This window comes from Leucopleurus acutus (genome assembly GCF_964270905.1).
Source record: "Leucopleurus acutus genome assembly, chromosome: 8".
NCBI lineage: Eukaryota > Metazoa > Chordata > Mammalia > Artiodactyla > Delphinidae > Leucopleurus > Leucopleurus acutus.
Genome location: NC_139151.1, coordinates 58,239,447 through 58,263,869, shown reverse-complemented (window position 1 = coordinate 58,263,869; position 24,423 = coordinate 58,239,447). Strand labels below are relative to the sequence as shown.

Below are 24,423 nucleotides of genomic sequence, written 5' to 3'. Positions count from 1 at the left end.
CGGGGCCCCAGGCTGCAGAGTCTGGAACCTAAAGCCTCAAAGAGTCAGCTGGGACTGTGGCCAAGAAGATACCTCAGTTATGTTCAGTGCTCTTTGGAAGCCTCTGCCAAAAATACCTCCTTCTTCCATGCGTGTTAAACTCTTACTCCTCTTTCAAGAATGCAGCTGTTGGGACTTCCCTGGTGGTCCAGTGGTTAAGAATCCGCCTTCCAATGCAGGGGACACGGGTTCGATCCCTGGTCAGGGAACTAAGATCCCACATGCCTCGGGGCAACTAAGCCTGTGCGCCACAACTAGAGAGAAGCCCATGCGCTGCAACGAAAGATCCCACATGCTGCGGCGAAAATCCTGCGTGTCGCAACTAAGACCTGATGCAGCCAAATAAATAATAAAGATGAGAAAACTGACTTAAAAAAAAAAAAATTCAGCTGTTACCTCCATGAACCTATTCCTCTGTACTGTCTTCCACTTCGCCCCGCTTACCCCTAAGGTGGAGTTAGTGGTTCTTTCCTCTAAGTTCCTTGCTCTCATCTCCATTAAAGTATTTTGTACACTATAAGGTAATTATCTGCTTTCCCATCATCCTTCCCCAGTACACATTGAGTGTCTCTAGGGAAAGTTGTATATTTTAGTCATCTTTGTAACTGTCCCAGTATCTATTCAGTTGTTGGCATATAATAGTAAATGCGGGGCTTCCCTGGTGGCGCAGTGGTTGAGAATCCACCCGCCAATGCAGGGGACACGGGTTCGTGTCCCGGTCTGGGAAGATCCCACATGCCGCGGAGCGGCTGGGCCCGTGAGCCATGGCCGCTGAGCCTGCGCGTCCGGAGCCTGTGCTCCGCAACGGGAGAGGCCACAGCAGTGAGAGGCCCGCGTACCGCAGAAAAAAAGAAAAAAAAAAAAAAAATAGTAAATGCGGACTAATGCACATCATGGAAGGGATCCATGATATACCAGGGTTGTCTTGATGAAATACTGTGGATTGTAAACATAGGGAAAGTCTCTGAAGCCACGATTCTTGATTGGCCTGGCACAGAGCAGACCTGCTTGGAAGCACATTTTAGAAAAGAGAAGCTTAAGAAACATTTCACTTGATGTCATTAGACTTTTCCACACCATTTTGTGTTTAGCCCCCCACAAAGTGGTGGCCCTGGGGAGATGCAGGACCACAGGAGCTGGGAGGGAAGGGAGCAGAACCTAGGACTAGTACTTTTCCAGAAGGTAGGGAACAAGCAAGAGAGACAGACAGACATAACATAGCTGTGTAGGGCTGGTTCCAGTGAAGGGTAGAGATAAGGAGCTGATATCAGATATGGAAACGATCAAGTCTAGCTAGATTTTTTTTTTTTAATTTGGCTGCATCGGATCTTAGTTGCGGCACACGGGATCTTCGCTGTGGCATGTGAGATCGTTTGTTGCGGTGCGTGGGCTTCTCTCTAGTTGTGGTGTGGGGGCTCTCTAGTTGCGGCACGCAGGCTCCCCAGTTGTGGCTCGTGGGCTTCAGAGTGCACGGGCTCAGTAGTTGTGGCGCGTGGGCTTAGTTGCCCCGCGACACCTGGGATCTTAGTTCCCCAACCAGGGATCAAAGCCACATCCCCTGCATTGGAAGGTGGTTTCTTAACCACTGGACCACCAGGAAAGTCCCTAGCTAGATTTTGTATTCCAGAAATTCAGATGTTATAACACATCTGAGAACAGGCTGTTCAGTCACATAGACCTGGGTTTAAATTGCAGTTCTGCCTTTTACTTGCTGGTTGACCTTGGCCAATTCCTATTTTTTTGAGCTGCAGTTTCTTTATTTGTAAATGAAGATAAAAATAATGAGGATTAAAGGAGAATATCAGCAAGTCCTTCTTTGAAGGGAATCTGGGTGGCATATCTCTGGGTCTACCACAGTGAATATGTGTATACAGATCCTATTTTTTACATACACACTGTTCTGTACCTTAGGTTTTTAGTTTTTATTGTTATTCACTTAACAAAGTCTGTTGGAGATTATTACGTATCAACACAAATAAAGCAAATTAGGTAGTTTAAAAAACTGTGGAAATCTGTGATTGTCCTTTTTCCTGGTTGTATTTGCCACCTGTCTCTTTCTCTGAACAATCTTCATTGGAAAACTTCAAAAGGATTATTGCCTGTTGAGGAACGGAGAAAATGAGAGCCCTGTGAGAATGTATTTTGTCCCCCTACCAGCAGTGGCTCTAGCAGGAGAGAATTTCTCAAAGAAAGATGGGTGGTGGGGATTAGATATAGTCCAGGGGCCAAACGGAGAGAAAAATGGGGTAAACCGAGTGTCAGCTCAGGATCAAGAAATAGCTCTGGTTCTTTAAACCAGCAAGAGGCTCACTCTCCCCAAATATTCCATTTCACGATGGAGAATTTGTCTCCTCATGTATGATCTATCTGTCCCTGGAGGAGCTTTGAAACAGGTTTGTCTTATTTTCTCTCTTTTAGCTGGCATTCTGCTGAGCATCAGTCGGCACTACAGGTCACAGCCCACGCATGGCATTGGAAGATACAAGCACCTAGTTAAAGCACAAGAGGTAAGAGGGGCAGGGGTCCTTTAGAGAAGGATAGTGTGCAGCTTTTACAAAGACCCTGAAGATCAGATGTGCATAGGTTGGATTATACTGGAGCTAGAAAGGATAGAGGGTTGTCCCTCAGTCCTCTCCAGTTCATTAGTTTGGATATGATCCAGAGTGGAGATGTTTTTGCCAGTTCCTAATCTTGTCCCTAGGCCAGGTTATCACAGTGAAAAGCAAATTCTTTGGTTTTATTATTTGTGACACGTAAAGAAAATATCTTCTTAGTACTTAGTTCAATAGGGACCTCACAATGGAAATGATATGTTCAGTTCAGTTGAATGAATGGTTTGTGGCACATAGAGGTGGATTCACATTTTCAGCCAAATAGCTGATTTTTACAGTATTTACAGATTTAAAACATGTATGTGTTTCTTTAATCCATTATCACAGATAACTGGGAGTTGTTTCTAAGCATTGTAAGATTATTTAGCCTATTTCTTTGGCTCCAGCTGAAGGATTGCTTCTGTGGTGGTTGGGTTTTTTGTGCATTTGCAGAGGATTTTGTAGTGGGATGGACACAAAACTGGCTTGAAAGTCAGACAGTCTAGCTTTGAGTCACGATTCTATCACTTCCTGAAAACAGTATAGTTAGGAAGATTTTGCTGTTCTACTTGGGGAGATTTCAACATCGCTTTTGGTTCTTTGGCTTAGTTTGATGCTCCCGTGCAACCCCGCACATCTCCCATTGCCTCTCTCACCTTGGCAGAAGTCCAGTACCACTGCATTTGGGCCTCAGAAGCCACTAAACTTGCCACGTTCTCCTGAGCAACATCCTTATATCCAGGAATTTCATGACAGGAATGTTGCCACACCTGAGGCTTGTATCAGGCACCTTTCCAGCAGGAAACAGCCCTACTAAAATTGTTCCTTTGTGATGAGAAGAGTACTGAATTGGGAACCAGGAAACTTGTGTTCTAGGCTTGGTTCTGCCAGTTATTAGCTTCATGATTTGGGGTAAGTTAACCTAACCTCTTTGGGCATGGCAGGTCCTGAAATTATATGTAAAATGTTTTCTATGTGTGACTTTTTCTGGGAAGAGAGTCCATAGCTCTTGTCAGACTCTTCACAACGTTTGAGAAACTCTGGATTAGAATATCTTCAAGAGTCTTTCAGCTCTGATATCATGTAACTCCATAATGCTATGATACATTTTTCAAGCATCTATTATGTGCTAGGTACTGTTGGGGCTGCCTTGCCTATTCAGACTGAGTTGCAATAAAATTTTATAGTATGAATGAACAAGACCTGGTTCATGCTCACAGGGAGCTGATAAACCACTAGAGATAAGACACAAATAATTATGCTCCCAAGCAGAAAGTGACAAGTGCTGAAAGGAAGATACAAAGTGCTATTTAAAATTCAGAAGAAGGAGTGATTTACACCCTTTCTGAGTTGTGACACCTCAGAGTAAGTTCTTGGAGTTGTTTTATTTTGCGATATCCCCCTTCTAAAAGTCTCACATAAATTAGCAGAAAATAAAATTAGTTTTGTTTGGGTGTGAGTTTTTTGTTTTTTTCAATTTCTTGGGATCCTCCCTCATAGATAATTTTCTGTATATACCATGCTCTGGCCCACTCTTTGGCTTGTTATAAAAGGAAGCTTAATGGCATGTCTAATGCCATCTGTCCCATCTTTCTCTCCAGCCTCCTCTCCCATCTCATGGATACCATACTCAAATCATCATACTGGGGTTTTTTTTTTTGCAGTACGTGGGCCTCTCACTGCTGTGGCCTCTTCCCGTTGCGGAGCACAGGCTCCGGACGCGCAGGCTCAGCGGCCATGGCTCACGGGCGCAGCCGCTCCGCGGCATGTGGGATCTTCCCGGACCGGGGCACGAACCTGGATCCCCTGCATCGGCAGGCGGACCCCCAACCACTGCGCCACCAGGGAAGCCCCATCATACTGTTTTGAGACCTCTCACCTGCTCTTCTGTCTACTTGGAAGACCTGCTCTCCTTCTTCACTTGGCCAATACATTCTGAACATCTAAATCCCATTGAGGAAGCAGGATGAGGAGGGGAAGAACAAATCTCTCCTTCTGAGAAACCTCTGATTCCCTGCACTGGGTTACTTGTCCTACCATGAGCTGCTGGAGTTCCTTGTGCTTCCTCTATCCTAGGACTTGCTGCTCTGTTTTAACCACCTGTTTTGATGACTGTTTCTCCTCCTAGATGATGAGCATACTCAGGGTAGAGGCCATGTCTCATATTTTTTCTGTATCCCCAGTGTCCAGCACAAAGCCTGGCATCAAGTAGAGGACAATAAATATTGACTGAGCTGAACCTAAATGTGGTTATTGGAGCTGCCCCGAGGTTTTGTAAATCAGAGCTGGCAAACAACCCATTCTCTGCAAACAGCTGCCTCCAGATGACCTTGGTTGCTTGAAGGGAGTGATGTTCCCCTTTGTTAGGGCTGTAGGGTTTTCTCTGATGTCATTCATTGTTCCAGGGTGGCTAGCACAATAGGGCTGGATGGTGATGGAAGCTGCTAGAGGCTCCTCACTTCCCGCACGGAACAGCACAATGAAAACTTTCATCCGCCAGCTTACAGAGGCTCTGTCCCAAGTCCCTGTCTCTTTTGCACCCCTGGGGAACTGGACTGGAAAAGCTAGAAGTCATCTTTTGGCTTCCTTTCTTCCTTGAACTTAGAACCTAGAAAAAACAATAAACAGCCATTTTCCCATTTTTTCTTCTCTGACTCTCAGGCTGGCTCCTCTACTCTCTTGAGCCCTACATCCCTGAGACAAGAGTTAATTCTCATGCACAAAGTGGCCAACCCTTGTCCCTTTTCTGCTGGTATAATCTCTTCACTCCTCCTTCCAAAGGTTCCACACTCAGCCTTATGACTCCTGAACCTTGGGAAGGAAAAGGCACATCTACCTCACCTCAGCTTTCCTTGTCAATACTGGTTTTATCTCTATCTTGCATGGCCTGGTTTATAACTCTAGGTTGGTTTCCATCCCTCCATCCTGTGCCCTTGTCCTTGATGCTTCTCTGAGGAGTCAGTGAGAAAAGAGGTGAAAACAAAGCTTCCTCTTGGGTGGCAGCATGGGGGATGATAGCAAACCATTTTTTCTGTATCCTCAGTGGGATTTCGGGTCTCTCAGCACAGACCCAATCTCCTTCTCAGTGATTTCCCATTTTGCACACTATACTTCAGGCACATTTTCTCATACACCCATTCTGTCTCATGCTTCTGTTCTTTGTACATGCTCTTTCTTCTTTAAGACATGATATCTTCCTTTTTCTTCTCTCATCATGTAAGACCCACCTTGACTCATGGCAGTGGGGGCTCACACTTCAGAGCATATCTGCAGCCATAGCACTGTGTCTCAGTGTGTAATCTCATTATTCCTTCAAGGGCCCTGCATCATTCTGTTAAATTTAAAAGGCTTCAGATTGTTTGGAGTGATTTTTATTTGATAAAAATAAAAAGAATATAGTCCTTCACATTTGTATAGTGCTAGGTCATATCTCCCAAGACCACTTACTTACTTGCCCTCAGCTGTTGTTCAGCCTCCAATTTTAGGGTAATAGCAGCCCAAGAATAAAAGCATTGCCAAGAGGAAGATGTGGGAGGATGAAATGGAGACAACATAAATTGCTGTCAGTTTTAGCTGTTATATGTTCTATTTTTCAGGCTCTGGGGCAAGAGAGTAAGGTTTTTGAACTCAGACAGTTTATTTCCTCTTTGTAGAAGGGCAACTAGGAGTCAAGATACCTTTTCTCTTGGAAACTTCATGCTGTTCTGACTGTTGACATAGAGGAGGTGTTTGTCATTTCTGACACCTACTTATTTTGTTGTAGCACTCATAGATTGATCAGCTCTAACAGCCACAAGTCTGTGAGGAGACTGTGACATCATTCCCAGAAAAATCAGCAGATCAGAATCACTTTGTGGTGATAGTCCTAGCTTCCTGGAAACAGAAAGATTGGTTTTGCTGGCCTGGTGACTGTAGGGCTAGACATGGATTATAGGACTGGCTTACAGAGAGTTGTTTTAAACTAGCATCCATGTTTTCCCTCAAGTCTGCCTCTTGTAACTCATTGAAAAGAACAACCGTTATTGAGTGTTTGCTATGTGCCAGGCACTGTGCTTTGCACAGATGACGCTGTGGTGAGTGGGACACAGTCTCTTAACTACAAAAAGTATGAAGTGGCCTGGGAAGGATAGTGCTCAAAAATGTAACTAAGGTACACGTGGGAAGTGCTTTGCTTGGGAAATGAACTAAATATCAAGAGAGCAAAGTTAAAGATGCAGTTCTCCCTGAAAGTGTCAGTGGAGGTGTTATAGAGTTCAGCTCAACAAACATTTATTAAATACTACCTGTGTTCTTACACTGAGTATGTAAAGTGAACTGACACTCATCTAGGAGTATGCAGTTGCTTAGCGTAGCTGGAAACACTGGGGCTGTAAAAACTATAAAAGGGTTTCCCAGAGCTTTTCCAGGCACAGAACAATTCCTGTGAAGACCTGACTTTTAGCCTGTGCCATTAGAGCACCCTGGTCTCCAACCCACTGGGCTCTCATCCTGCCTTGCCTGTTCTGCTAAATTACAACAGTGTCAGAGTTTTAGAGAGATTCATTTTTGATATGAGTAAAAGTAATGATCTCTTTCCATTTTCAAAGTGTTTTTCCATCCATTATCTCAGTGCCTCTCAAACCATAGGCCCTTGGAACACTGGTGATCCTAGAATGGAACCTCTCCTCAGGTTTAATAATGGCAATCTTCCACATTTTAGAAAGACAATTAAGTTAATGGATAGAACTTTCTAAATTACAAGTTTTTCTCCCATCAGTTTTACTTGATGAAAATAAATGTTAACAGAGAAACTCATATGTTTTCATATTTTTTGAAATGCAGAGAACTCCATTTATATAATCTAACCATATGTTCTGCTAGTTAAGTCATTCTTGTTTTATACAGTGAAAGCACATTGATGAGTATTTCATGTGCTTCACAAAGGGAAACGTGATTTTTTCTTAGGCCCTTTGTAACCAACAGATTTGAAAACCATGCTTTTTGCTTCACCAACTATCCTGTGAGGTAGACTGGGCAGAAAAGGAAACTGAGGAGCATAAGTGATTTCTCTATGACCATATGGCTAGTAAATAACAGAATTAGAACCAGAATTTAATTCAGCTCAACTCAACATTTAATATTGCTGGGCTCTAGGAATAGAGAAATGAATGAGACATAATACTTTCTTATTGAGGTAGTGGTTTGGCTGCCACAAGAGGGAGATCCACTCAGTCAAGGGGCTTAAACAAGATAGAGTTTATTTTTCTGTCATATAAAGTATAGGTAGATAGTCCCGCCTTTTGTTTTGCAACACTTATCATACAGCTTCTATCTCATAGTCTGAGATGGCTGCCTCCCTTAAGCCTTCATGTCCACATTCCAACCAGCAGGAAGGGGAAAGGGAAAGCAGTATGTGTGAGCTTGTATCCCACTGGCCAGAACTTGGTCACATAACCATACCCAGCTGCAAGATTGGTTGGGAAATGTAATTTTTATTATAAATGGTCATGTGCCCAGGTAAAATTCAGCAGGTCCGTGATTAAAGAGAAAAGAGAGAATAGATATTGAGGAAACTGACAGGCTCTGCATACCTTCCTTAAAGAGAAAGATGGAGATTAAGAGAAATGTTTTAGAATTAGGCAGACCCAAGTTAAAGATTCAGTTCTTATGCTTACTAGTGTATGTCCTTGGGTAAGTTACTTAACTTTTACAAGCCACAATTTTCTTGCCTTTAAATAACCATGTTATTTAAATGGTTTGTGAGAAGTAAGTTAAAAAAGAAAGTTTTAAGTACTTAGCACAATGTCTGAAGCATGGAGCCCATAAGTAGTTACTGGTGGTGATAATGATGATGCTGATGATGGCATTAGTTCCTCTTTTTTACAATCCCATAGCACTCTATTTCCCTCCCTCAAAACATGCATCTTCTTATAATCGTTCTCTGTATGCCTTTCCCAATAGATTGCAAGTTTCAGCAAGCAGAGACTATGGCTGTCTTATTTACTATCATATCCCCATTGCTAACCCTGGTCTGGCTTATCACTATTGGTCAGAAAATATTTGTTGAATAAATGGATACATGTGATAAGTGATAGTGGTGTATAATGGGGAGGGGGTTGCTATGGGAACACATAGGTGTAGTACCTAACTCAGCATGAGGAATGAAGGAAGTCTTCCTGGAAGAGCATGAACAGAGCCTTAAAAAATGACTAGGAGGGGAGCTTCCCTGGTGATGCAGTGGTTGGGGGTCCGCCTGCCGATGCGGGGGACGCGGGTTCGTGCCCCGGTCCGGGAAGATCCCACATGCCGCGGAGCGGCTGGGCCCGTGAGCCGTGGCCGCTGAACCTGCGCGTCCGGAGCCTGTGCTCTGCAACGGGAAAGGCCGCAGCAGTGAGAGGCCCGTGTACGCAAAAAAAAAAAAAAATGACTAGGAGGGACTTCCCTTGCGGTCCAGTGGTAAGATGCCGCGCTTCCACTGCAGGGGGCACGGGTTCCACCCCTGATCGGGGAACTAAGATCCCGCACGCCGCGTGGGTGCCGCAAAAAGCAACAACAACAGCAACAAAAAATTACTAGGAGTTACATTGAGGATGTTGGGTGAAGAGTCAGACTTTGCAGGGAGGGGAAACATTCTGGGCAAAGGTGGAAAGTCATTGATCCTGGAGATGCAGTTGGGAAACTTTTAGCAGTTTGTTAATCCTGGAATCTCAAGTGGGCACTAGAGGATGATGGTACATGAGACTTGAGAAGTAGACAGGTCTAGATTAATGTTTTTTAAAGTTGCCATTTATTGAGGAACTACTATATACCCTTATATGTCATGCAAAAAACCTAGGAGTACTGACCTGCTCGTTGCACTTTCAGCTGTGACCACCTGAGGTCATTGCTCTTGGGTTTTAATTGACATGGTGCAGCAAGGTAGCTTGTGTTGAACTTGCCATGGGAGGTGGGCTGCTTGTTACGATTAAATTGAGAGGATTGGTTCTTTTTCTTCTTTTTTTTTTAAATTAATTAATTTATTTATTTTTGGCTGCATTGGGTCTTTGTTACTGTGCATGGGCTTTCTCTGGTTGTGGCGAGCGTGGTCTACTATTCGTTGTGGTGCGTGGGCTTCTCATTGCAGTGGCTTCTCTTGTTGCGGAGCACAGGCTCTAGGCAGGCGGTCTTCAGTAGTTGCGGAGCGTGGGCTCAGTAGTTGTGGCGCACAGGATTAGTTGTTCCGCGGTATGTGGGATCTTCCCGGACCAGGGCTCGAACCCGTGTCCCCGGCATGGGCAGGTGGATTCTTCACCACTGTGCCACCAGGGAAGTCCTGAGAGGACTGGTTCTTTCATGTGTGTCTTCTCTCTCTTTCTCTGAACTATAAGCCTCTTTAGAACTGGGACTGTGTTTTCTCTTTCTTTGGACTCTTTCTTTAGAGTGGTTGAATCAGCACTTTGCACACAGCAGGTGCTTAATAACTGTCTCATTCTGTAAAGCACACCAATAGGATACTAGGAGCATGCTTACCTCCAATTTGTGGTAAAAATAATGTCCTATCTGTGTACATTACTCAGTCTTTCTTTAAAGATACCACTTATTGAGCAACTACTATATACCAGACGTGTAACCACTGTGTGCCAGGCTTTAAAAGCATTATTTCATTTTACAGTATTATAAATGGTATATTTTATTTAATCCTCAGATATGCTGTGGTTATTAAGGACGCTGTTTAAGGAATCTAAGACTCATTAAATGACTTTCCCAAGTGGCTAGTAATTTCCAGAGCCATTATTTGAACTGACAGTGGTCAGAATCAATCTAATGTCCATACTATTTCCATTTCACAGAAATTCACTATTTTGAGCTTCACAAGAACCTTAGGTATTACAGATGAAGACACTGACACCTAGAGAGGTCACTCAATGTCATGTAGTGACTAAGACAGTACTTGAGCCCAGATTTTCTTTTTTTTTCAGCCATGCTGTACAGCATGCAGGATCTTAGTTCCCCAACCAGGGATCAAACCCGTGCTCCCTGCAGTGGAACCGTGGAGTCTTAACCACTGGACTGCCAGGGAAGTCCCCCAGATATTCTTTGGCTTCCATCTTAGTCTGGGGCTCTTTATGCAGCACCAGGCTGAGCCTCTCTGCCATCCCAGTCAGGGTCAGGCCTTCTGTCTGGTGTACATTTCTTGAGTGTGCTACACTGAGTTATAAACATAACCACTTGATTTCTGTGTACCCTACGGCTCATTATGGACTGTTCAGAGTACCATCACCAAATCATTTAAGTCCCCAGGTGTAGCTTTTAAAATTTCCATCAGCAGAATTTCTGGAAGCTGTATATGCTGCAGGCCTGTCAGCTTTTCATTTGAGGATTCAGATGATACAATTTCTTCCCAACTTTCCCACCCTAGAGAATGCCACCTATAGTGATAGGCAGCTACTATCATTACTTTTGCAGAATCTAGAGGAGAGAGCCTGGGTTGGGGGCCACAGACTCAGCTTCTAGCCATGGCTAGACCCAAAGTGGTTGCCTTTTCCATTTCCTTACTATTGTAACCTTTATTTTAACCTTTCTGGACCTCGACTTCCCCCTTATATAAAATTAGGGGAGGAAGGAAGGAGAAACTAAGTTATCTCTAAGTTACCTTGCAGCTATAACAGTCTGTGATTCTGATCTGAGTCCTTTCTCTATCTGTTCTTTGCCAGCGAAGTTCCCCAGTAGCCTTGGCCAAATAACATCCTTCAGAGGACCTCAGTTTTCTGTCTGTAAAATAGGAGTAATATGGATATTTCTGTACAAAAATGGTTTAGTGATTTATCCCATGGCCCATTTTGGGCATTATATTGTACTTCTACGGGGATCCAAGGATGGCCGCCCTGGGCCAACTCACGGTGAATCCAGGTCAGTCACAGGAGTACCAAAGTTTGATGGTGGACAGCAGTCCATCTTCCCTGCCATCTTTCTTGTAGCCTCCATTCCTTTCCTGCCTAGCTCTCCTTCATGGGCAGTCAGGGTGGCCTTCCCGAAACACAGCCCTAGTCATGTACATCTCTTGCACAGATATCTTTAGTAGCTCCCCATGGCAGTCATGAAGGTCTAAACTTAGGCAGTAGGAATAAAAAGGAGGGGATGAGAAAGACTGAGCAGGTAAAATTATAGGAACTGGTGTCTGAAATCTCATGCACTCAAGCTCTTGCTAGCTATGCTGTGCCCTGGCTCAGAACTGAAATATAATATCACAGTGGACTCCTGATGGTGTGGATTGGTCTAGACAGATCTAGGCCAACGTGGAAAAGCAAGTGAGATGCCAAGAGGGATACTAGAATCAGCTTTCTTCTTTTTGTTCTCCTAAAGCGACACCTTTGAAGAGCCCTGGCATTTTCCCTGGTTAAGAAAAGCCTCCTGCAGGCTTCAAAGAAGCTCCTCCCTTCCCTGCTGGAAAATTTCGGCCACTCCCCTTTGCATTCTGACTTTAGCATTCTTCACAGCTCTGACTGCAGTGCTGTCATGATGAGAAGTCTGGATCGCTGCATTTGGCCTCGGGTATGCAGGAGACCCTCTGCAGGAGACCCAAACCCCTGCACCTTGATGGTTGGTTATAGAAGTTGGCTTCTCACTCATAGCAAAGTCTAGGACCCTGGGGTGACTACCACTGTTAAGAACTTTAATAATGCAGAGGGTTCAGTGAAAAAATTTCTGCATTGGGAGTCAGGAGGTCTGGGTTAGTTCCTAGGATCTGTCCGGTGTGGCTGTGTGACTCTGGGGGACATATTTAATCTCTCTGGGCTTCATATTCTTCCCCTGCAAGGATGAAGAACTGGGAAAAAGTTATCTCTAAATGCCATCCTATTCTAAAATTCTAAAATAGTGATTCACTGCATGTTGTCTCTCTGCTGGGCCCTGTGCTAGATGTGAGGAATATGAAAATGAAAAAATAATAATAAAAGTTAATGTTTATTGAGTGTTTAAATATGTGCCACAGATTGAATTAACTATATAAAGTGTTTTGTTCAGTTCTCAGAATATCCCTGTGAGATCACGTTTGTATCAGTTTTACCGGCCTTGTGAAAGGACCATTTCTTGGTCCTCCCCCTGTTTCCCCAGATTGGGCCCCTGCTCTCTTAGACTGACCTGGAGAGCATTGATGTGAGAGAACCACTCTAGGTGCTCTGCCAGGAACACCTCTGCTATGGCAGTAACTAGGCTGTTGCCTGTTAGATAGGGGTGACTTAAGACATGTAAATAGATCCCCACCTCATTTTTTTCTTTAAAAAAAATTTCTACCAAATAGCAAGATTTATTCTAAATCTCCAGTAATTAGGACAGTGTGGTATTAGCTCAAGAATAGACAAATAGCCCAATGGAGCAGGATAAAGAATATAGAAACAGATCCAAGTATCTCTGAACATTTATTATATGACATAAGTGACACTGCATTACAGTGGTGCTGGGGTACTTGGGTCAATTGGATTGAATAGTCATGTGAAAAAAACTGACTTGACTTGTATTTCACACTGTACACAAAAAGTACTTGAAATGATTGTAGATCTAAATGTAAATATTAAAATAATCAAACTTTAGAAGATAACATACAAGAATATCCTCATGATCTTAAGGTAAGCAAAGATTTCTTAAACAGGACACAAAAGTCACTATAAATATAAAAGAAAAAAAATGAGTAAATTGGACTACATTAAAAATAAGGATTTTTGCTCATCAAAATGCACCATTAAAAAGTGAAAAAGGAAGACACAGGGAGGAAGAAGATATTTGCAACATGTACGTTTAACAAAGGATCATGTCTAGAATATAGAAGGAACCTCTGCAAATCAGTAAGGGAAAGGAAGGCAACCCAATCTAAAAAATGGGCAAAATACTTGAATAGGCAGGTTATAAAAGAGAATATCTAAATGGCCAGTGGACATATGGGAACATGCTCAGGTTCAGTAGACTTAAAGGAAATGCAAGTTAAAGTTTCAATGCATCACCACCTCATACCAACCAGAATGGCTAAAAGAAACCAACCAGAAAACCTGACTATACTAAGTTTTGTAAGTATTGGCAAGAATGTAGAGCAACTAGAACGTTCGTGTACTGCTGGTGGGAGTCTAAATTGGAAACCACTTTGAAAAACAGAGAACTTATTAAAGATGAAACTCTACATTGTCTATAACTCAGTAGTTCAAGTTCTGGGTATATCCCCAACAGAAATACATACATATGTTCACTGAAAGATACATGCAAAAACATTGGTAGCAATACTATTCATAATGGCTCCACACCGGAAACAACTCTAATTTCCACCTACAGTAAAAAGGATAAATAAACTATAACATATTCATATAATAGACTTACTAGGGCAATGAGAAAGAATTCCTGTTTCACCTAAAACATGATGAATCTTACAAACATAATGAGTTAAAGAAGCTGGACACAAAAGAGAACATAGTATATTATTCCATTTTCATGAATTTAGAAAAAAGGCAAAATGAGCATATGGTTCTAGAAGTCAGACTAGTTAGTGGTCACCAATTTGGGAGGCAGGAGACTTTTGCGGGTGCTGGTAGTATCTTTTTCAAGATACTGTTTAAACAGGTATTTTCACTTTGAAAATTCATTGAGCTGTGTACTTATTTATGCATTTTTAGTATGAACATTGTAAAAACATTTTTACTAACAAATTTTAAAAAGCAAGGTAGATTTTAAGATTCTAACTTTGAATTGATAAAAGATTCATATTATTAAAAATTCAAAAAATATAGAAGGGAAGTAGTTAAAAAGTCTCCTTCCCATCCCTGTGCCCCAGCCATACAGTTCCCTCCCTCATAGGCAGCCAATGGTATTAGTATTTTTGTGTATCCTTCCAGAGTTAGTTTTTGATATGCAAACAAATAAATATGTAAGTAATTAAACACACACATCTATTCTCCCCCACCCACCCTTTGTATATGTATGGCAATATTCTGAAAACATTATTCTACAGTCTGCTTTTATCATTTAATTTATCTTAAAAACCTTTCTGTATCAGTACATAAGGAAGTTCCTTATGTCTTCTTACAGCTGCATAATGTACTATTGAATGGATGTGCCATGTTTTATTTAACAAGTTCCCCTCCTGATGGGCATTTAGGTTAAATTATTTCTGGTTGAGAAGCTTTCTTGATCCTGATCTATGTCGTGTTACATATCTGTTTTCCCAGGGCTCATACTTTTTACAGCAGTTTGCACAGGTTGATATGTAGTGAAGCAATACTTTATATGAAAGAGAAGGGTAGAAATAAAATAATTTGTCTGCCTCTAAGTTTTTAAAAGGAAGGCTGTCTAAATAATTGGACTGCAGAATTTCAAAGCTAGGAGGGCTGGAAGAGAAGAAATTCTGCACTTTCTTGTGATTAATTTCTTTAAGATTCCGATGAAAGTTAAGATTCTCTCCTTAGAAAAAATGTGCACACATGTAAAATTTTGCATATAAGTTTTGGGGTTGACACACCCCTTGAAATTCCTTTATAGATTCTAGATTAAGAATCTGTTGGGAGGGCTTCCCTAGTGGCACAGAGGTTAAGAATCTGCCTGCTAATGCAGGGGACACGGGTTCAAGCCCTGGTCCGGGAAGATCCCACATACCACGGAGCAACTAAGCCCAAGCGCCATATCTACTGAGCCTGCACTCTAGAGCCCGTGAGCGGCAACTACTGAGCCCGCCTGCGCGCATAGAGCCGGTGCTCGGCAACATGAGAAGCCACCGCAATGAGAAGGAGCCCGGGCACCGCAACAAAGAGTAGCCCCCGCTCACCGGAGCTAGAGAAAGCCCGTGCGCAGCAACGAAGACCCAACGCAGCCAAAAATAAATGAGTAAATAAATAAATTTATTTAAAAAAAAAAGAATCTGTTGGGAATTCCCTGGTGGTCCAGTGGTTAGGACTGTGTGCTTTCACTGCCAAGGGCCCAGGTTCAATCCCTGGTCAGGGAACTAAGATCCCACAAGCTGAAGCAGCCGCATAGCACAAGGAGATCAGCTCGGTGCTTTATGACCACCTAGAGGGGTGGGATAGGGAGGGTGGGTGGGAGAGAGACGCAAGAGGGAAGAGATATGGGAACATATGTATATGTATAACTGATCACTTTGTTATAAAGCAGAAACTAACACACACAAAAAAAATAAAAAAGGATTCTTTATTTCCTGTAAAAAAAAAAAAAAAGAGTCCACAAGCTGCGTGGCATGGCCCCCCCCCAAAAAAATCCTCAAGAATCTGTTATCTAGCATAACCCCATTAATATAAAAATTGGGAAACTGAGGGCCAGATTTGGAAGGTGAGTCTCAAAACTAGTTAATGGCAGAAGACAGTCACATGTATTTATGTTAAATAATGCCAGCAATATTCCCTCTCCTTTCATTGACTAATGCTACAGCCCAGTGTCAAGGGAGGCTGCCCATTCCTTCCCAGGAAAAGTTCAATTTATAGGTAGGGTAACCTGAGAGAAAAATGGTAAACAAGTTTAACTGAAAGATTGATTTTTTTAATGTATATATATATCAAGATGGTATGGTTAGAATTTCTTGTACAATACTTTGATTTAGTTTCTTTCTCTTTTGTTTCCTGTTTAGCCCAGGAAGAAGAGGGGAAAAGTGGAAGTGAGACCCATTAATTTGGGGACAGATTATGAATACGGGGTTTTAAACATTCACCTGATTGCATATGATATGGCCCTGGCAGAGAGTTATGCCCAGTATGTTCACAACCTCTGCAACCATCTCTCCATTAAAGTCGAGGAAAGGTATGAAAGGTGCCTTTGCATGGGATGTTCTTGGTGTGGGTAGTATGCTCTGCTTTGTTATTGTTAAATGAAGTTTTGAGATATAACTTACATGTAAAATTCACTCTTTTTACGTATATAGTTTGCCACCATCAAAATATAGAACAAGTCTATTAAGTTCTTAAAACAAAAAGTTCCTGGGTGCCCAAGGTGTAGTCAATTTCCTCTCTCTTTCCTCTCAAGTCCCTGGCAACCACGGATTGATTTTCTGTCCCTATTGTTTTAAGTTCTCCAGAATATCATATAAATGGAATCATACAGTATGTAGCTGTTTGTTTCTGGCCTCTTTCACTTAGCATAATGGGTTTAAGATTCATCTGGGGTTTTGCAAGTATTCTGTTGCTGAATAGTATTGCATTAAATGGTGAACCTTAGTTGGTTTATGCATTCACCAGTTGATATACATTTGGATTGTTTCTAGTTTATTGGTAATTATGAATAAAGCTGCCATAAGCTTTCTCATACCAGTTTTGTAGGGGCATGTGTCTTCCTTCCTGTTCAACAACTACCTAAGCCTGGGATTGTTGGGTTTTATGGTGAATGTGTGTTTAACTTTATAAGAAACTGTCAAACTTTTTCCAGAGCGGCTGTCCTATTTTGTATTCCCACCATCAGTGTATGAGAGTTTCAATAACTTCTTACCCTGGTCAGCACTTGGTTTGTCACATTTTTTTAAAGTTATTCTAGGAGATATATGGTGGTATTTCATAGTGGCTTTATTTTCTTCTTCTTCTTCTTTTTTTTTTTTTTGGCTGCACTGCGCGGATTGTGGGATCTTAGTTACCTGACCAGGGATCGAACCACTGCCACGGCAGTGAAAGCGCCGAGTCCTAACCACTGGACCGCCAGGGAATTCCCCATACCACACTATCTTGATTACAGTAGCTTGATTACTAAAAAAGCAACTTTGTTCTTTATTCAAAATTATTTTGGCTATTTTAGGTCCCTGGGTTTTTCATTAAAATTTTAGAATTAGCTTGTTGATTTCTACAGAAAAGAGCCTGATGGAATTTTGGTGGGGTGTGTTGAATCTGAGGATCAATTTGAGGAGAATTGACATCTATTTTGAGTCCTCTGATCCATTAACATGGTATATCTCCCCATTTATATAGATATTCTTCGCCTCCTCTGCTTTTTACATACTCTTCGGGTTTGCTGGAAAACTGTAGGGGAGGAGAACTAACATTTACTGGCTATCCATGCCAGGCCAGGCACTTTATATATCTTATCTCAATGTTTGAGAAAGTGTGGGATGCCCTGTGGTTTGCCTTAAATAACATTAAATCACATGGTGAGAAATTTCTTCCCTTTTTCATTCTTTTTAAACCTAATTATGTGAAGGAGAAATTCTTAGTGTTGTGCTGGTATGTCCTTAACACTGCTGAAGTACTTCCTAATCTTTATAAGAAAGAGGGGACCTCAGGCTCAGAGTCTTAGGCAAACACCACCATCTAGCTAGAATTTTATAACATTGTTTTGTTTTCACTGTATTTATTTTTAGCTTAACTTCTTTTTTTTTTTTTTTTTTTTTTTTGCGGTATTCGGGCCTCTCACTGTTGTGGCCTCTCCCGTTGCGGAGCACAGGCTCCGGACACGCAGGCTCAGCGGCCATGGCTCATGGGCCCAGCTGCTCCGCGGCATGTGGGATCTTCCCGGACCGGGGCACGAACCCGTGTCCCCTGCATCGGCAGGCGGACTCTCAACCACTGTGCCACCAGGGAAGCCCTTAACTTCTTTATATGTCAACTGATACTCTTTTTTCTATTTACTATAGTGATATAAAGTCAGGCTTATTGAGGTATAATTTACATTAGTAAAATTCACCCTTTTAGTGAACAGTTTCTGTGAGTTTTGACAAATGCATGCAGTAGAATAAATACCATCATAATCAGGATATAGAACATCTTCATCATCCCAAGAAGTCCCCTCCTCCCTTTGTAGTCAATCCCTTGTCCCACCCCCAGTCCCTGCAACTATTGATTTATTTTATGTCCTTGTAGTTTTGCCTTTTCCAAAATGTCATATAAATGGAATCATACAGTATTTTTCCATTTGAGTCTGGCTTCTTTCACTTAGGATAATGTATTTGAGATTCATCCATGTTGTTGCCTGTGTCAAGTAGTTTGTTCCTTTTTGTTGCTGAGTAGCATTTCATTGAGTGGATGTACCACAGTTTGTTTATTCATTTGAAGGACATTTGTGTTGTTTCCAGTTTCGGGCAGTTACAAATAGAGCTACTATAAACATGTACAGGTGTTTGTGAGAACAGAAGTTTTCATTTCTCTAGGAGTGTGGTTGCTGGGTCGAATGGTAAGAGTGGTGTATTTTTATTTTTATTTAGTTTTAAAAAATATTTATTTATTTATTTATTTATTGGCCACGTTGGGTCTTTGTCGCTGCATGCGGGCTTTCTCTAGTTGCAGCGAGCGGGGACTACTCTTTGTTGTGGTTAGTGGGCTTCTCCTTGTGGTGGCTTCTCTTGCTGCGGAGCATGGGCTGTAGGTGTGCGGGCTTCAGTAGTTGTGGTGTGCAGGTTCAGTAGTTGTGGTGCACAGGCTCAGTTGCTCTGCAGCATTTGGGATCTTCCCGGACCAGGGCTCAAACCCGTGTCCCCTGCATTGACAGTCAGATTCTTAACCACTGCACCACCAGGGAAGTCCTGTACTTTTAAATTTGTAAGAAACTGCCAAGCTGCTTTCCACAGTGGCCATACCACTTTTCACTCTAACCAGCAACATGAGTTCCAGTTGTTCCACTTCTCAAGTTTCTTTTTAAAATTAATTTTTAAGTGAGTTGATTTAAAGAAAAATATTTAATAAATAATAGTTTGGGTGGTTGGTTTGCCATTGTAGCAAGGTAATACATGGCATCATATGTGGATATGGCAAAAATTATACTTTCTTACTCACTAGATATTAGTATATGCCCATTTTATAGATGAGTAAACCAAGGCTCTGAAAGGCCAAAATTCACAGAACCAGTAAGTTGCCTGGATTTAACCCAGTTCTCCCTGACTCTGGTATTTTTAATTATATAGTATTTTAAGTCCTTAAGCCAAATTTGAACTTTTAAACCTTTATTACTTAGAGTATAACTGTGCTAAATGTGCTTCTGAGAAGATTGGATAATCAGCTGTGACTTTAGCTCTCACAGCTGATAGTACTTCAATTGTTTTAGGCCTAAAGATGTACTTTATCTTTTTCTGATGCCCCAGAGAGTTGGTTGCTCTTTCAGCACTTGACACATACCTCTGTCATGTCACTTAGTGCTCTGGGCTGTAATCATCTATTCATTTGCCAGCTCCCTTCCCCCCTGACTTGTGTTCTTCTTCATTTCTTCAGTACCTAGTATAAAGCCTGCCACATGGGGAACATTAAGCCATTCTTGAAAGAATGACAGGTTCTTGAATATGACTACACAATCCAGTTGTGTAGTATACATTTCCTAAAGTTTAACGAAAGTGCTTTTAAGTACTTAATTAAAGAACTGCTGGTTGAGCCTCTTCTTGCTCTGTGGTAGGCATTGGACTAGACATTCTGACTGGAGGATACAAAGGTAAATGCCCGATTTCAAGGAGAGTGTGTGTGTGTATGTGTGTGTGCACACATACACACACCAAAAAAAAAATTATAACATAATGTGGAAGTGATAAGTGAAAGATAAAGTTTAATATCAGTTCAAGAAGGCAGAGTAGCATAATAATTTAGAGCAATGCTTCTCAAAGTACCACTCTGCGAAGATATTAGGAGCTTATGCCAAAATGTACATTAACGCTTTGCTTCCTTCATCAAGAAACTCTTCCTATTGAAAACAAAATGTTGATTGAATTAAAGTGTGTTTACTGACTGTTTCATGCTTCTTATCTTGTCTTGAACTGATAACAAGCAGTTTGCTTACCAGCAGCTTGTCTTTGGATCACACTTTGAGTAACAAGTGGTTAAGAGTGAAAGCTCTGGAATCAAACTGTCTGCATTTAAATCCTAGTTCTACCAGTTATTAACAATATGACCTTGAGAAATTCTGAACCTCAGTTTCTTTGTCTTCATAATGGGGATGGTAATTTTCCTATTTCTTTGAGTTCTGAAAATTAAATAAGAAAATATATAATAGCACTTAACAGAACGTTGTAAACACTCTGTAAATAATATTATTGTTATTAGTAATTAACGAGATGTTTTTCAGCTGGCAGGGATTAGGGGCAGCATCTCAGACGAGGTGGTGGCAAAGAGGCATTAAATGCCATTTACAGAATGTTATCATACCTACAGTGGATCAGCTCCTTGGAATAGTGTTTTAAATGTTCAGAAGGACTTTTAAAAATATTTTGTTTTTAATACCCTACTGTGAAAAGCTCTGGCTGCATTTGAGTAAAGGCAGGCAGGCAGTAACATTTGTTGAGCACCTACTATCATAACAGCCAGCCACTCTGCTAAATACTTTTTTTGTATATTACTTTACTTAATTCAGACAAGCACCTTGCCATAGTGTATCAAAGCATTGATTCTGCAGCCAGACTGCTTAGGTTTTGCTCTTGTTCTGCTACATTCTTACTGTGTGACATTGGGCAGTTTCCTTAACCTCTTTGTGTCTTGGTTTCCTCATTTGTAAAATGAGGTTAATAAAAGTACCTATCTAATAAAGCTATTGTGAAAATAAAGGGAGTTAATATATTTAAAATGCTTACAACTAAGTCCAGAAACTTTGGCTGCTATTATTATTGTTGTTATTGTTATTAATAATATAATAAAAGCTTGCCTATAGTCATAAATGGCAAGGTCTGGATTTGAACCCACTTCTTTTCCTCCAAATTCATAATTCCCTCTAACTGGTTCTCCACACTGCTTTTAGTGTAATCTTTCTAGAATGGAAATATGATCATGTCACTCTCATGCTTAAATTCCTTCCATGGCCTCCCATTCCTTTAGGATCAAAATAAAAGTTTCTCACATACCTTGCTAGGTGCTCCATGGCCTGGGCTTGCCTCTCTCACCTTAACTCACACTTCTCTCTCCCTCCCTTCTATCTCCAGTTACACTGACTTTGTTTTTTGTCCTTTCCCACCTCAGGACCTTTGCATATGCTCTCTAAAGCCTAGAATACTCTTTCCCCTTCAGCTAATCAGCCCCTATTTTTTTCTTAGGCTTTATTTTAAATGTCACTTCTTCAGAGAACCTCATTAAGTTAGGTCTTTATGTTATATATTTAGGAGAAGTAAAGGGTTTCTTCTTCCCTGGTGGCGCAGTGGTTAAGAATCCGCCTGCCAGTGCAGGTGACATGGGTTCAAGCCCTGATCTGGGAAGATCCCACATGCCGCAGAGCAACTGAGCCCATGCGCCACAACTACTGAGCCTGTGCTCTAGAGCCCTTTAGCCACAACTACTTAGCCTGTGTGCCACAGCTACTCAAGCCCGTGAACCTAGAGCCTGTGCTCTGCAACAAGCGAAGCCACGCAATGAGAAGCCTGTGCACCACAACGAAGAGTAGCCCCTGCTCGCTGCAACTAGAGAAAGCCCATGCACAGCAATGAAGACCCAACACAGCCAAAAATAAATAAGGAAAATAAATAAATTTATTTTTTTTAAAAAAGGGTATATAACTTCCCTTTCAAAATGCTCATTCCTTACTCTCATAATTACTTGATTATTATTAGACTCTAAGATATGTAAGGCAGGGATTGTTTCTGTGTGCATCAGCAGTCATGCTAAAACCTTGCCCAGTACCTGACACATAGTAGGCACTGAATGAATATTTGTTGACTTGGATTGAGTTCCAGTAGGCATGAACATGAATTCTAGGATAACAAAATGAATGATGTGCTGCTTTTTGCCTCTTTCCTGGTTCTTTGCTCCAAATAGTACAGCATAAAGAGATGTTCATTTTTAGCAATTCACTTCTCTGCACTGATTGAGGTTTTCAGACCATCATATCAGGCATTCTTACTGCCCAGCTTTTCAGAGATAAAATGATTTTCTTTTCTTCTGATTTTCATTTTATCTTGATCCATTTTTCCTTTAGTAGTTGGGGGTAGGGCTCTGACCTTGAGATGGAATTGAGCAGGGGAACTGTGCGCTAGCTTTTGTTCTATAAATGGTCTGCCTTGCTGCAGCTGCAGCTCACCCAGAAGATGAGAGGAAGGGGCCTCTCCTGTGGGTCCTTTAATTTGCCTGCATCCCTTGCTGAGCAGGTGTCTGGAGAGATGGAAATCTTACTCATCTGGGAGCAGTTTCCAAGCCTGAAGCTGACCCAGCTCCTGTGCTCTGTGGAGAGTAAAAGCATCAATCATCATCATTCTCTGTAAGGCTGCTCTTTCCTTTTTTTTTATTTTTTAGTCCACTTACATTTTTTAAAATGGAGGTATAACTTATATATAGTAGAGTCCACAGATTCTAAGTTCCCTAGCATCCCAGCAGGGTCCCTTGGGTCCTATCCCAGCACTACTCTTAAAAGCTAGCACTATTTTGTCATGTTAGGTTGACTTTTGAAATTCAACTACTTCATTTCTTCCCTTCTGTTTTTTTTTTTTAAATATTTATTTATTTATTTATTTATTTTGGCTGTGCTGGGTCTTAGTTGCGGCATGTGGGATCTTCATTGCGGCCTGTGGGATCTTTTTTTAGTTGCAGCGTGCGGACTTCTTAGTTGCGGCATGCGAACTCTTAGTTGCAGTACATTTGCGGGATCTAGTTCCCTGACCAGGGATCAAACCCGGGCCCCCTGCATTGGGAGCGTGGAGTCTTACCCGCTGGACCACCAGGGAAGTCCCTTCCCTTCTGTTTTTACTATCTGATCATCCAAGTAATGTTTATTGCAGAAAATTTGGGACATACAGAAAAGAGTAGATACTAAAGAAAAAGATACCTATACTCTTACTACTCAAAGGCCTATTATACTTTGAAATGACTAGAGTTCTCAGTATTTTTTTTATCGAACTATGTCTGTTTTCTCTGTTGGTTCTCTTCGAGGATCTCATGCCTCCTTACTTTTGTAGAATGCCGTTTTTTGGAATGGCAAACATCTGTGTTCATTCCTTACATCTTGATAAAGCCCTACCTCACCTATGAAGCCTTCCCCAAGCTCTCCCCCTTCTCTCCCTCTTGTCCCTGTAACGTTTGGTACATACCTATATTGCCTTTGTCTTCCTGTAGTGCGGATGTTTGTGTACATACCTGTCTCTCCAAAACGCTCTTAGCAAGCTCCTTGAAAGCATAGACTGCATAGTGCCCACCAGACTGCCTAGGACAGACAGGACCTCAGTAAATGTTTGTTGAAAGAGTAAATGAATGAATAAACAAATCAATGGAATCTTGTAAGTGTTGAGGAATAAAATGCATGTTTAGTGGCAAGAATGAACAATTCTCACTTTATTCAGTCTTATCTGTGGAATGTCAAAAAGGAAAAAGAGCATTTTAGAGTGCTGTTTACTTTTCTGAAAGCTTTTACATAATTACTTTATTTGATTTTCCATAACCAGTCTATGAATGCATCCCAATTTTTTTTTTTTTTTTTGGCTGCACCACGTAGCATTCGGGATCTTAGTTCCCTGACCAGGGATCGAACCCATGCTCCCTGCAGTGGAAGCGTGGAGTTTTAACCACCGGACCGCCAGGGAAGTCCCCAATTTTTTTTTTTGTTGTTTGTTTGTGGCCTCTCCCATTGCGGAGCACAGGCTCTGGACGCGCAGGCTCAGCGGCCATGGCTCACGGGCCCAGCCGCTCCGCGGCATGTGGGATCTTCCTGGACCGGGGCACGAACCCGTGTCCCCTGCATCGGCAGGCGGACTCTCAACCACTGCGCCACCAGGGAAGCCCCCCAATTTTTTTATATAAGGAAGTTATTACCAAAGGTAAATTTGAAGAGATCAGAGATTGTGCTATAAAATGGAAGGGGATGTTATTTAGGGAGGCTATCTGGAAGTTTGCAATACCTAGCATTTACTCACTGTTTATAAGGGCAAGGGAATTGGCATTTGTAGGCACAGTATACCTGGCAAATTACTTATGTAATCTTATTT

General features: G+C 41.7%; 1 protein-coding gene across 1 annotated transcript in view; it reads left to right on the top strand.

The window, feature by feature from the left end:
- The window catches only part of MRPL48 (mitochondrial ribosomal protein L48), a gene marked incomplete at its 5' end in the record, with an annotated part of 62,316 nt that overhangs the window by 33,846 nt on the left and 4,047 nt on the right, over positions 1 to 24,423 (top strand). The window contains 2 exons of the mRNA XM_082844983.1: positions 2,458 to 2,546; positions 16,204 to 16,373. Coding sequence (XP_082701109.1) covers positions 2,458 to 2,546; positions 16,204 to 16,373 — 259 coding nt within the window. The remainder of the gene's footprint in view (positions 1 to 2,457; positions 2,547 to 16,203; positions 16,374 to 24,423) is intronic.